Raw genomic sequence first — 13,897 nt, 5'->3', positions numbered from 1 at the left:
CTAACTTTACAAAATTCACTCTTCTGTTGTTTTCATGTAATGTTAAACAACATGGTAGTTTCCTTTCTGAGAACTCCCAGCTGTTATCTGAACCTTCTCTTTTCTTCCTCTTTTGACCCTCTAATTTTCCCTGTTCTGCTCAATTTTGATGCTACTATTGTATTCAATTTTGTTTCCATTCAGTGTAGAACCCTGTGCTGGTAGAGATCTCTAGCAGCTTCATTTCAAGAATTATTTGGAGCCAAATTGTTCTATCCTGTCTTTACAATGAACACACTGTACTTGGTTGATACTGGACTGGGCAAACCCCCCCCCATCTCATTTCAGCTGCTGCTCTTAATATAGTCCACCACATTGTCTAGTAAATAGTTGAGGCTATTTTGGAGGTCTCCTGCTTTTAAGTTCTATGAAACACCCTACTCAACTCTCTCTGCATACTTTTGCACAAACAGTAATACTAGGGAGGTCTTGTAGCTGTTAGTGGTCTGCTCTTCTCTGCTTTTATTTCTGGATGCCTGAGGTTAGTTTTATGGTATGTTTTTGGATTTGCTATCTAGTTTCATTAGTTTTTGTGTGAGTCTTCCAAGGAAGTAAAAAAAAAAAAAAAAATGATATGGCCAGATTTACTTCCTACCATCCCTCTTAAAGCCAAATTTGAAATTCAAAGCAATTACATTTTATATTCAACATATATTTATTACTTCTCTTGACTTATTTCTACTTATTTTTAAACCACCTTGTTGTCTTTTCATTCTTTTTTAAAACAAGGCAAAAAAATACTCCAACTCCATAATTACAAAAACTTTATTTTAATAAATGCTTTAAATCTTCAATGATTTTCAATACTTCTAAATGCTTCCTGATTCACAGTTCAGATAACTCACAAATGTTTACACTTGGAAAAAATTCCTTCAACTACCTAAGACTCTGTTTCTGCTGAGACCTTAAGAATGAGACCACCAGAAACCAAAATAATCAAACACAAGAACATAAAAAGATAGTGCCCTTAAAAATCTGAACATGATCTGACTAGAAAATCCATGTTTATGTATTATAACTTTGTTTTCCTTGAATATTGGTGTGCAGCATGCATTCAGATTTTTTCCTAGTCCTGGGGTCAGCAAACTATGGCCCACTGACTTATCATATGTTTTGTAAATAAAGTTTTACTAAAACACAGCTGTGCCCGTTCCCTTATGTATTATCTGCAGCTGCTTTCACACCTCAACAGCAGAGGTTAAGTAGTTGCAACAGAGATCTTATGACCCACAAAGCCTAAAATATTTACTATCTGGCCCTCTCCTAGTCTAGAGATGTATCAAATGAGCTTCCCTGAGCAGCACCTGGGGGCTCTATGGATAGTTCTGAGTAGGATGACTGTTGTGCTAGGTGTCCAGCACACTGCGGGATGTTTAGCGTCTCTGGCCCCCCATAAACTAAAGCCAAAATGTCAGCAGTACTCCCACTCCTCGTTAACCAAAACTTCCCACACTCTGGGAGAGAGGAGAAATACAATCCCTGTTTAAGAATCACTAAAGAACTAATTAGCTCAGAGTAAAGAAAAAGAAAATACAGTCGGTAAATTCTAAATCCTACCAAGATAGATGAAAATGTAGTTACCTTCTTTTAAGAGCAAACTAAAAGTCTACTCTTCTTCCTCTTTGACAGCCAAAAATACATTAATTTCTTCTTAATAAAGTTAGGCTTTATAATTTGATTATGATATCAAAACACCATGATGTTTAATTAAAATTTAAAATTAAATTTATGAGGCCAGCTTACCTATTTGTTCCATCCAGATTTGATTTGTGGATGAAATTGAGTTTTGCATCTGCCCAATAAAGCTTCTGTTCCTCATAATCCAAAGTCAGTCCATTTGGCCAGTAAATTTCAGTGTTTATTATAATGAAGCGACTTGAACCATCCATTCCAGCACGTTCTATCTTTGGTACTTCTCCCCAGTCTGTCCAATACATGAACCTAAAAACCATATAAACAAATAAACCCATGATATAAAGGCAGGTTAACAGCCAAGTATTTTATAATTATCACGATTAGACAAAGAAAGCTCTCTCAGGAACATTAAAACTGAAACCCTTAGAAATTATCAAAATTTTAATAATCTACCTTTTTGTCACCACCATGATAATAACTGATTTAGGCAAGCATCATCAAGCAAGCAAAAAACTATGTGATCAAAGTTTACTGAGAAAAAGGGTATTTACACTGTCTTAATGTATCTCCCCACAGATTATTTATTAAGGACAAAAGGGAAAATGGTATAAGCACATCATCTAAGTTAACATCATCGAGAGAGGGACCAAACTGGTGTCATGTATGTGGTGCACTGGCAAGGACAAACCATCTTTCATGCAGATTCTCTTACACAGTATTCCTGCCAAAAAATGTATAACCTGAACAAAATTATGAGGAAAGGGAGAAAACCAAATTGAGGAACATTCTAGAAAACAACTGGTCTTTGAAAATATCAGTGTCACAAAAGTCAAAGGATGGCCGAGAAACAATCTAGATTAAAGAGGAATAAAGAGACATGGCAACTATAGAGTGCATGATTCTGGACTGATCAGTTGAGGGAAATGCTATGAAGACATTATTGGGAAACCTGGCAAAATCTGAGGGACTGTCAAATTATATAACAGCTGTGTACTGATGTTAATTTCCTAAATATGATCACTATACTGCAGTTAGGGTATATAGGATTTCATAGTACCATTTTTGCTTCTATTCTACAAGTTTAAAATTTTTTTCAAAATAAAAAAAATGGAAGTCTATTATTAATAGTCTCATACCAAAGGTAAAAACAAAATTTTCCTTGTTAAAGGTAAAACTCTTAGTGTGTTATATTTCATGGAGTAGGTTCCATGCCCAGTGTGGATCCTAATGCAGGACTCGAACTCACAACTGTGAGATCAAGACCTGAGCTGAGATCAAGAGTTGGATGTTTAACCAACTGAGCCAACCAGGTGCCCTAAAGACATATTTTTTAAAGGTAATGAGGGTGCTATGAACTAGATATTATGTACTCAATAAATGTGTTCACACACAATTGGAATTCAAGTAGAAATTTTACTCAAGAAGTTGGTGAAATGGTAATACTAAAATAATTCCACTTGTACAAATACATATTTCATATAAACTGCTTACTCAGTGAAATTATGGGAAGAGAATAGCAGGTAGGGAATAACATACTTCCTAGACACAAGGCATTGTGCTAATGGTTTTACATATACTATCTCACTTAGGCAGTGTCATGAAATATTATTTGTCCATCACCGTACGTATTTCAGATGAAACAACTCAGTATATTGCTCAAAGTCACAGAGCTAATAAGTGCGGAAATTCAAACCTACATCCCCAGATTCCAAAGTCAATTCTTATGCCACAGGTCAGGGCCTTGATCTATAAGGAAGAGAAGGCAAAGTGTTCCCTAAAGAAGATAATGACTGGATATTGTCCAGAATGAGGAGCAGGGGAATGGTTAGATTTATGCAAGATAAAACTATATAAAAAAGCAAGGCAGACAATTTTAGACCATGTTAAAATTTTGGGTTTTTATTCTGAGAGCAACATTAAAAACACTTGAAGACTTTTAAGATTGGAGGTGAAATGACTGGCTTTGTTTGGGGGAGTAGGGCAGCTGAGGAAGAAGAAACTGGCTACACTGTAGAAAAAGACTAGAGGAAAACTAAAAAGAATACACAGAGGCTCTCCTCTAAACCAAAGTAAAAACAGGAAAAGATGGTCAAAAATAATTAAAGTCTCTGAAACATGATCAAAGGATAAACAACAAAATGAAAAGCATTTACTAAAGAAAATGAACTCTCAGGAGGAAATGTGATAATTCAGCCATAAGGTACTCACACCACCACCCACGCTGCTAGGTTTATGGCACAAAAGCGCTACCCCAAGCAGACGTGGCAGACCCTAAAGATTGGCAGCTACATGGCCCTGCAAGAGGATGCTGACTTTATTTGAAGTAATGGAAAAATCTATATACCCAGGAATGCTGTCAAAAGTAAGAATGCTCTCAGAGCACCTGGGTGGCTCAGTTGGTTAAGTTGCTGCTTTCGGCTCAGGTCATGATCCCAGGGTCCTGGGATCGAGCCCCATGTCAGGAAGCCTGCTTCTCCCTCTCCCTCTGCCTGCCTCCCTGCCTACTTATGCTCGCTCTCTGTCAAATAAATAAATAAAATCTTTAAAAAAAAAAAATAAGAGTGCTCTCCATGGCAAACAATCAGGGAGGGCTATTATCCCAAGCAATACTGGTCCAAAAAGTGTAAATGTAATGTAGGTAAATTTTAATTTTTTTAACAAATAAAAGACTTTACACTGGCTACTTCACAAAAGAAGATACATGAATAGCCATTTGGCAGATAAAAAGATGCTCAATTTCATCAATCATCAAGGAAATTGGAACTATAGTAACAAAAAATAAAATATAAATAAATAAAACCTTAGTAATATACCAACTCCACACTCACTAGAAAAAGGCTGACATTTAAAAGACTAACAATACTAAGTGTTGGTGACGAGCAACTGGAACTCTCGTACACCACTAGTTTAATCACTTTGGAAAACAGTTTGGCAGTTTCTTATAAAGTTAAATGTACATTTAACTCTGTGAATCAGCAATTTCACTTTTAGGTATTTATCCAAGAGAAATAAAAACATATCCACTCAACAACTACACATGCAAATTCACAGAAACTTTATTCATAACAGCTAAAAATTAGAAACAACACAAATATCCATTAATAGGATGATATACAAACTCTGGTATATTTATACAATGGAATACTACTTAGAAATACAAAAAAAGTAACTATTCTTACATTCAACAACGATGAATTTTTAAAATTAGCCTGAACAAAAGAAGCCAGACTCAAGAGAGTAGTGACTTCATGACTCTATTATATGAAGTTCTAGATTCAGCAAAACTAGTCTATAGTGATAGAAATCAGATCATTAGTTACTAGGGTAGAAACAGAGGTTGACTTGAAAGGGACTAGAACAGCTTCCTGGAGTGAGGTGATGGAAAATTTGGGGGGAGTAATGGTAGACAAATACATTTATCAAAACATCAAACTATAAATATAAAAATATGCATATTTCTGCATATGTTATATCTCAATAAAGTTGCCTAAACACAAATAAGAAACAAGAGACAATTTTTAAAAGCTAATTCAAAAGTACCTTCTTTTCTGTAGAAGCCTTTCCTAGCTTGCCCAGTGTTTCTCCCTCCTAGGTGCTCCTAGAGCATGTTTCACTGTGCTATAGTACTTATCACACTTCGTATATCAATTATGAAGAACTCATATGGACTGAACATCAGCAGTTTGCACACTATCAAGATGGATACAGCAGTAAGTGGTGTTGTCTATTCTGTATAATATAATTTAGATAGGTCTCACAATTGTCATTAACCTAAGCATTAAACTTATAAATTAAGAATCCAGTGTCTAGTTTATGGTGAAATAAAAAGTTAATAAAATTATTTAGCTCAACAAGAATTTTAGTACTAAGATTATGTACATGCTGCTGCTTATCAAAGCTAATAGGTAACTCTCACATTACTTAACAGTAAAAAAATAGATCAGGTCATGTTACTTCAAGGATAAAGGCTTCAAATACAAAGAGGGAAACAGACATTTGTTAAGATGAGAATCTGATTAAAGTTTAGAATTTTTAAGTGAATTTTGCAGATATTTTCATTTGTTCAAATATTTAAAATGCAAAATAAATGTTATCTATAAATACTAAAATTTCCCTGTTATTTAACATTTAAATTAAAAACTCATTACAAATTTAATATAGAAAGGGAATGAGGCAGAGGAAGTAGAAAAACAGAGAAGTGTTTTATAAATTGCCAAGATATTATTCAATTTTTAAAAATGTACTAAGTACCTATTAGGAGCTAAGCATCATCCTTGACATAATACAAAAATAAGCAAGGCAAAACAATTGCTCCTATGAAAACTGCATCCCAAGTAAGGAGTGATAAATGTAGCATGAGATGTATGAACAGGGTGCTATAAGAGTACAAGGAAGTGATACCCAATCAAGCTAGTAAATGTTAAAAGAGTTGTCAATAAAAGCTTACCAGAAGAACAATACTTTTATTTAGGCAGTTGCCAAAATGAGAAACAGCATTCCAGGAAGAAGACATAGCATATGCAAAAGACATCAGAAGTCATGACACGTTCAAGAACCAGCAAGAAGATCAGCAGAGCTGCAGCATATAGTGTATTTGCCGTGGGGGACACCAGGCAAAAAAAGAAGTCCCACAGAAGGGACCTATTCTGCTGTACAAAGAACTTGAACTGTATAACCTACAGGTGGTGAGAAGGGACTTCAGACTGTAAGCAGAAAAGTAAAATGGTTAAGATTATCCTTTTAATTACTGGTGATAACACTGAGGGACTGGCTAGAGGGGGAAGGAATTAGAGAAAGAAAATTAAAGCACAAAACTTCTGAAATATTCCAAATGAGAACTAATGAAGACAAAAGTTGAAAGATGGATCAGTGTGAGAGAAGAAAGATAAACGAGAGAGAGAGTAGGATGGCTCTCAAGAGTTGGCAAATGTGAATGAGTCCATGTTGGTGTCATTCAACAAAATATGGAATACAGACAGTTTAGGGGGCAACATGATGACTTCAGATAAGGATGAAATGAGTATCTTCATCTCATTGTTTTTCCTTATATATCCAAAGAACCAGTCAATTGAGTAAAAGAAAAACTAGTGTAAAAACTAAGGGAAAGTAGGATAGAAAAGGTAAATAAAATTAAAAGGATGTTAATAGTCAAAAAAAGTTGGACTACAGTAACAGGGCAAAAGAAACTGCAATAAAAAGCTGCATATGAAACCAAACCAGTCCCAAAGTGTAAGAGTCATTAGGAACATAATGGGACAGATACATGGTGAAATTTTACAACCAGTGGGAAAAAAAATTCTAATGAGAGTGAAAAGAAAAGGTATCATGCAAAATTCACGCATCCTTCCTCTTCCTGATCCCTGAGCCAGTTCCATCTTACACTGGTTAAGTAAACTGGGCTTTTACATGAAGAGGAGATTGGAGATTTCAAGGATATGTTTCCTGATAGAACTATAAAGAAAAAATGAACTGTGACTAAGTCTGCTATAACTCCACACTTCCCCTCTACTTGATTATTTGTGTTGGTATCATATTTCAATAATAAGTGATGATTAATAAGACAGTGAAAGCATTCATTTTAGAGGATTCATCTTTAAAGAAAATGTACAGTAATCATTCTATTGAGGGACAAGAAAGAACATGGAGATGGCTTTGCTGTGACAATATCCATCATAACAGAATTCTACATGTATAAACTGGTTATCCCAGAGAAAATTAGATTGCTAAGAATGATCCTTAAACGCCCAGTCTAGGTGATTAATTTTTAAAAGTTAGTGGACATAATACAAAGAATATATTTAACTCAGAAATAACACTGTATACCACTACTAGAAGATAAAGCTTATAAACCTGGGAATAAACAACATACTAAATCAATTTAGTTCCCTACTATTATCAAAGAAATTGCTAGCTATAGTACAGGCATACCTTGTTAGATTACATTTTGCAGATATCATGTTTTTTACAAAATGAAGGTTTGTGACAACACTGCATCAAGAAAGTCTACTGGAACCATCTTCCAACAGAATCTGCTCACTTCATGTCTCTGTGTCACATTTTAGTAATTCTCCCAATATTTCAACTTTCCATCATTATTATATTTGTTATGGTGATCTGTGATCAGTGATTATGACTGGCTCAAAGTTCAAATGATTAGTGTTTTTTTAGCAACAAAGTATTTTTTAATTAAGGTACATATACAGTTGGTTTAGACATAACACTACTGCACACTTAACTGACTAGAGGATAGTGTAAATATAACTTTATATGCATTGGGAATAGTTCCCTTGACTCACTTCATTGTGATATTCACTTTATTGCTGTCATCTGGAACCCCCAATTATCTCCAAATTATGCATTTTCCCAAATTGCTGTTATCTACGATCCTCTTTCTGAAGAAATCTTCTTCAGAAAGAAGTCTTCAGAAAGAAGAACTTCAGAAAGAAGTCTTCAGAAAGAACTCTTCTTCAGAAGAGTTCAAACAACTGCTCAGCTAGAAAATGCCAACCTGAAATAGCTCCCCAAATAAAACTGAGTACTCTCTCCTTTGTTCCCCCACTGTACAGATTTCTATAGCAATACTTATAAAGCTTTACTGCAACAATATTTCCGTAAATTTAAAACTGGTTTATACCTAATCTATTTTTAGATAGTTAAATTAGTCTATCTATTTAGTAGAGAGTCTACTAATATAACTTGTCTATTCTATACATCGTAGGTGATGCATTTTGAGCTCCTCTAAATATAATAATGATGATATATTAACTGTCTGGAATGCCTCTCTCCTCCTTCTATACTTTCAAAATATCCTGATTCTTCAGAAGAGTTCAAATGTCACCACACCTTGGTGAAGCATTTCATAACACCCTCAAGCACACTCTCCTCTGTACATTTCAAATAATACAATATTAGGACTGTTTACACATTTCCCACCTCTTCTTATTCCAGGTCCTTGTTTTATTTATTGTTGTATCCTCTATCCTAAAACAATCTCATATAATGGCAAGTGTATTTACAGTCAGCATTCAAATGCTTAGTAATGGTCTGTACTCACCTGCTCTTGGGCCATTCTGTGTGTATTATTACAGAGCACATAGCCTTAAAAAATAAAGGCAGAATTTTATTTTAATGAATATCATTATTCTTCTACTATGCTCCCGTAACAAGCTGTTTGCTATTCCTTGAATGTGCAATGGCATGAGAGTCTGGCACATAGTGTTCCTACTGACTAAAAGCTATTACCTTGTCTCCCTGGAAAACAACTGCTCAGCTAGAAAATGCCAACCTGAAATAGCTCCCCAAATAAAACTGAGTACTCTCTCCTTTGTTCCCCCACTGTACAGATTTCTATAACAATACTTATAAAGCTTTACTGCAACAATATTTCCGTAAATTTAAAACTGGTTTATACCTAATCTATTTTTAGATAGTTAAATTAGTCTATCTATTTAGTAGAGAGTCTACTAATATAACTTGTCTATTCTATACACGTTTTGCTACTAGGCCACCTCAGAGGGTATACGAGAATATCCCATCACCCAAAGCTAGAAGCTCTACATAGATAGCCTAACTGACTTTTTCTTAATGGTCTGGTAGAGACAATTTCTTTTTTCAAGATAAAATTATTTCAGTCATGCCTTTAATTACTGTCTGATATATTACAGGAATCCGGAAATTAGTTTTTGAGGAGAATCTTGCCGTTACCACCCTTGAGTATTTCCTCAGTTCACTTCTAAAGCTCATCTTTTTTTTTTTTTTGTTAGTCACCATACATTACCTCATTAGTTTTTGATGTAGTGTTCCATGATTCATTGTTTGCATATAACACCCAATGCTCCATTCAATACGTGCCCTCCTTAATACCCATCACCAGACTAAACCATCCCCACATTCCCCCACCCCTCTAAAACACTCAGTTTGTTTCTAAGAGTCCATAGTCTCTCATGGTTCATCTTCCCCTTCGATCCCCCCCCTTCATTTTTCCCTTCTTACTACCTTTTTTTTTTTAACATATAATGTATTATTTGTTTCAGAGGTACAGGTCTGTGATTCAGCAGTCTTACACAATTCACAGCGTTCACCATAGCACATACCCTCCCCAATGTCTATCACCCAGCCGCCCCAACCCTCCCACCCCCCCACCACTCCAGCAACCCTCAGTTTGTTTCCTGAGATTAAGAATTCCTCATATCAGTGAGATCATATGACACTTGTCTTTCTCTGATTAACTCATTTCACTTGGCATAATACCCTCTAGTTCCATCCACGTCGTTGCAAATGGCAAGATTTCATTCCTTTTGATGGCTGCATAATATTCCACTGCCTACACACACACACACACACACACACACACACACACACACACACACACACACACACACACACACACACACACACACACCTTCTTTATCCATTCATCTGTCGATGGACATCTTGGCTCTTTCCATAGTTTGGCTATTGTGGACATTGCTGCTATAAACACTGGGGTGAACGTACCCCTTCGGATCACTACATTTGTATCTTTGGGGTAAATACCCAGTAGTGCAATTGCTGGGTCGTAAGGTAGCTCTATTTTCAACTTTTTGAGGGACCTCCATACTGTTTGCCAGAGTGGCTGCACCAGCTTGCATTTCCACCAACAGTGTAGGAGAGTTCCCCTTTCTCCGCATCCTCACCAACATCTGTCGTTTCCTGACTTGTTAATTTTAGCCATTCTGACTGGTGTGAGGTGGTATCTCATTGAGGTTTTGATTTGGATTTCCCTGATGCCGAGCGATGTTGAGCACTTTTTCATGTGTCTGTTCGCCATTTGGATGTCTTCTTTGGAAAAATATCTGTTCGTGTCTTCTGCCCATTTCTTGATTGGATTACTCTTTGAGTGTTGAGTTTGATAAGTTCTTTATAGATTCTGGATACTAGCCCTTTATCTGATACATCATATGCAAATGCCTTCTCCCATTCTGTCAGTTGTCTTTTGGTTTTGTTGACTGTTTCCTTTGCTGTGCAAATGAAGTCCCAATAGTTCATTTTTGCCCTTGGTTCCATGGCCTTTGGCGATGTCTCTAGGAAGAAGTTGCTGCAGCTGAGGTTGAAGAGGTTGCTGCCTGTGTTCTCCTCTAGGATTTTGATGGATTCCTGTCTCACACTGAGGTCTTTCGTCCATTTTGGGAGTCTATTTTTGTGTGTGGTGTAAGGAAATGGTCCAGTTTCATTCTTCTGCATGTGGCTGTCCAATTTCTGAACACCATTTGTTAAAGAGACTGTCTTTTTTCCACTGGACATTCTTTCCTGCTTTGTCGAAGATTAGTTGACCATAGAGTTGAGGGTCCATTTCTGGGCTCTCGATTCTGTTCCATTGATCCATGTGTCTGTTTTTGTGCCAGTACCATACTGTCTTGATGATGACAGCTTTGTAATAGAGCTTGACGTCTGGACTTGGGATGCCACCAGCTTTGCTTTTCTTTTTCAACATTCCTCTGGCTATTCGGGGTCTTTTCTGGTTCCATACAAATTTTAGGATTATTTGTTCCATTTCTTTGAAAAAAGTGGATGGTATTTTGATAGGGATTGCATTAAATGTGTAGACTGCTCTAGGTAGCATTGACATTTTCACAATATTTCTTCTTCCAATCCATGAGCGTGGAACATTTTTCCATTTCTTTGTGTCTTCCTCAATTTCTTTCATGAGTATTCTATAGTTTTCTGAGTACAGATTCTTTGCCTCTTTGGTTAGATTTATTCCTAGGTATCTTATGGTTTTGGGTGCAATTGTAAATGAGATCGACTCCTTAATTTCTCTTTCTTCTGTCTTGTTGTTGGTGTATAGGAATGCCACTGATTTCTGTGCATTGATTTTATATCCTGCCACTTCACTGAATTCCTGTATGAGTTCTAGCAGTTATGGGGTGGAGTTTTTTTTTTTTTTTAAAGATTTTATTTATTTGAGAGAGAGAGAATGAGAGACAGAGAGCACGAGAGGGGGGAGGGTCAGAGGGAGAAGCAGACTCCCCGCCGAGCAGGGAGCCCGATGTGGGACTCGATCCCGGGACTCCGGGATCATGACCCGAGCCGAAGGCAGTTGCTTAACCAACTGAGCCACCCAGGCGCCCATGGGGTGGAGTCTTTTGGGTTTTCCACATAAAGTATCATATTGTCTGCAAAGAGTGAGAGTTTGACTTCTTTGCCGATTCGGGTGCCTTTTATTTTTTTGTTGTCTGATTGCTGTGGCTAGGACCCCTAGTACTATGTTGAATAGCAGTGGTGATAGTGGGCATCCCCGCCGTGTTCCTGACCTTAGGGGAAAAGCTCTCAGTTTTTCCCCATTTCTCAAGCTCATCTTACCTGCTTTTATTATATTGTACTTTGCCCTGATACAGCAGGAACAAATGCCAAAGACATTTGTCACTGTGGGTATTATAGCAGCTTTCTTATGAGTACTAATGGGGGTAGAAATAGGTTTCATTATCAGGAGTAAATATGATTTCTCAGAGAATGACATCTACCTAAAGAACATTAACCCTTAAAATTAGTGTTTTCTTTTTTAGATTGGCTTACATTATTCCTGGGGCCCATTCCAGTTACAAAATTTATAGTTAACTGTCTTCCTTTATATCCACCATCATACCTCATTCACTTTTTCAACACTAAAAAGGGGGAAAAATAGAAACAATACACAAATCACAGCAAAGATATCCACAGGTCCTATGATCATGCACTCACAAAATGTCTGCTGTGGATACCTGGCATTTTAGGGAGCTATAGAGTGTCTCATCTACCTTCCTGTGTTTAAAGAATCCTCTGCTTCATGAGGCAGAGGCACGTCCTGAAAGCACAAGCTACTTGCTTTCTAAATCTCCCTTGCAGTCGGGACAGGGGGCATAATATTTGGGTTTTGCCTGTCAGACAAACCGAGAAAAAGAGAAAGTGGAGGCAGAAGAGAAGGAAGCAACAGCAGAGAAGCAGCAGCAAGGACCACAAGCAACCCATGCTGGTGAGGTTGGGGGCAATAGCAAAGGCTCATTAAATCCAGTTTGAATTAATTCATCCTTCTTTAATACAGTTTTGGAAGGAAGCACTAGCAACAGCTTTAGGAGTATCTGTTGCCTCATGTCAGTGAGAGTACAAACGGTGGTAAACATGCTACCTAACAGTGGTGCCATCACTGGGCCAGGTCTGTGGTATGATTTTTAGCATTGTACCTGGCTACAGACTCCAAGCCTGGTTCTTCTACGATTTAGGAAATTTTATGAGTAACCCAATAACCTCTTTAAAAATACTTTTTCTGTTTAAACCACAGAGGTTTCTATTACTTAAAACTATGAACACTAACATGCATTTTTAGATCCAATACCATCCAAAAGCATCACTTTAAAAGTTTAGATGGTCACTTCAACTCTTCTACCAACAAAGCCTCTTATGTTAGAAGTCCCCCCATCCCAACATCTTACAAATGGCATGTTCAAAAGTTTCACAGCTCTTCCCTCAATCTACTGGGACTCCTCTCCTAAGGGCCAATGTCAACATTCATAAGAATGACTGGCAGAGAACTATCAGGCAAATTACATCCTGAACCTTCCATCTGTACACTTATCTAAAACATTATCTTGATGAAAACTGATATAAAGGGAACACTCTGTGACAGACAGAAAAGCCAACTTAACATTAAAATTTGGTATTTATGTCACCATAAACAATGAAATAATGAGGTGTAAAAGAAAGAAAACTCAACTAACCTGTTTGATTTACTCACACTTTCATAATTTCAAAACCCAATAATCATTAATACATAATGGCCATGACATAACCAGTTCTTGAATATTCAGAAACTAGAATTATAAATATAATTAACAATTATGCTATGGTCTGAAAGTCTAGTCACCCCCAAAACCCATATGTTGAAATCTCACCTCCCAATGTAATGGTATTAGGAGGTAGGGATTCTGGGGGTGATTAGGTCATAAGGGTGGAGCCTTCATGAATAGGATTACTGCCCTTATTAAAAAGGCCCAAGAAAGCTCCCTTATCCTTTTCTACCTTGTGAGGTTTCAGTGAAAAACAGCCATGGAGGAAGCAGGCCCTCACCAGACACCCAAACTGTCAGCACCCTGAGCTTGGGTTTTCCAATCTCCAGAATAAATTTCTGCTGTTTATAAGCCACCAGCAATGGTATTTTGTTGTAGAAGCCTGAATGGACTAATACAAGTTTTCTTTAGCACAGTGTTTC

General features: G+C 36.9%; 1 protein-coding gene across 2 annotated transcripts in view; it reads right to left on the bottom strand.

Annotated features, from left to right (window-relative positions):
• LRP6 (LDL receptor related protein 6) overlaps positions 1-13,897 on the bottom strand; it is a 173,647-nt gene that overhangs the window by 106,662 nt on the left and 53,088 nt on the right. For both annotated transcript variants that reach the window (XM_027592991.2, XM_027592992.2), the window contains exon 3: positions 1,783-1,980. In XM_027592991.2, coding sequence (XP_027448792.1) covers positions 1,783-1,980 — 198 coding nt within the window. The remainder of the gene's footprint in view (positions 1-1,782; positions 1,981-13,897) is intronic.

The sequence above is a fragment of the Zalophus californianus genome, chromosome 9 (assembly GCF_009762305.2).
Source record: "Zalophus californianus isolate mZalCal1 chromosome 9, mZalCal1.pri.v2, whole genome shotgun sequence".
Classification (NCBI taxonomy): domain Eukaryota; kingdom Metazoa; phylum Chordata; class Mammalia; order Carnivora; family Otariidae; genus Zalophus; species Zalophus californianus.
The sequence above is the reverse complement of the archived record's forward strand: the minus strand, read 5'-3'. Positions and strand labels throughout refer to the sequence as shown.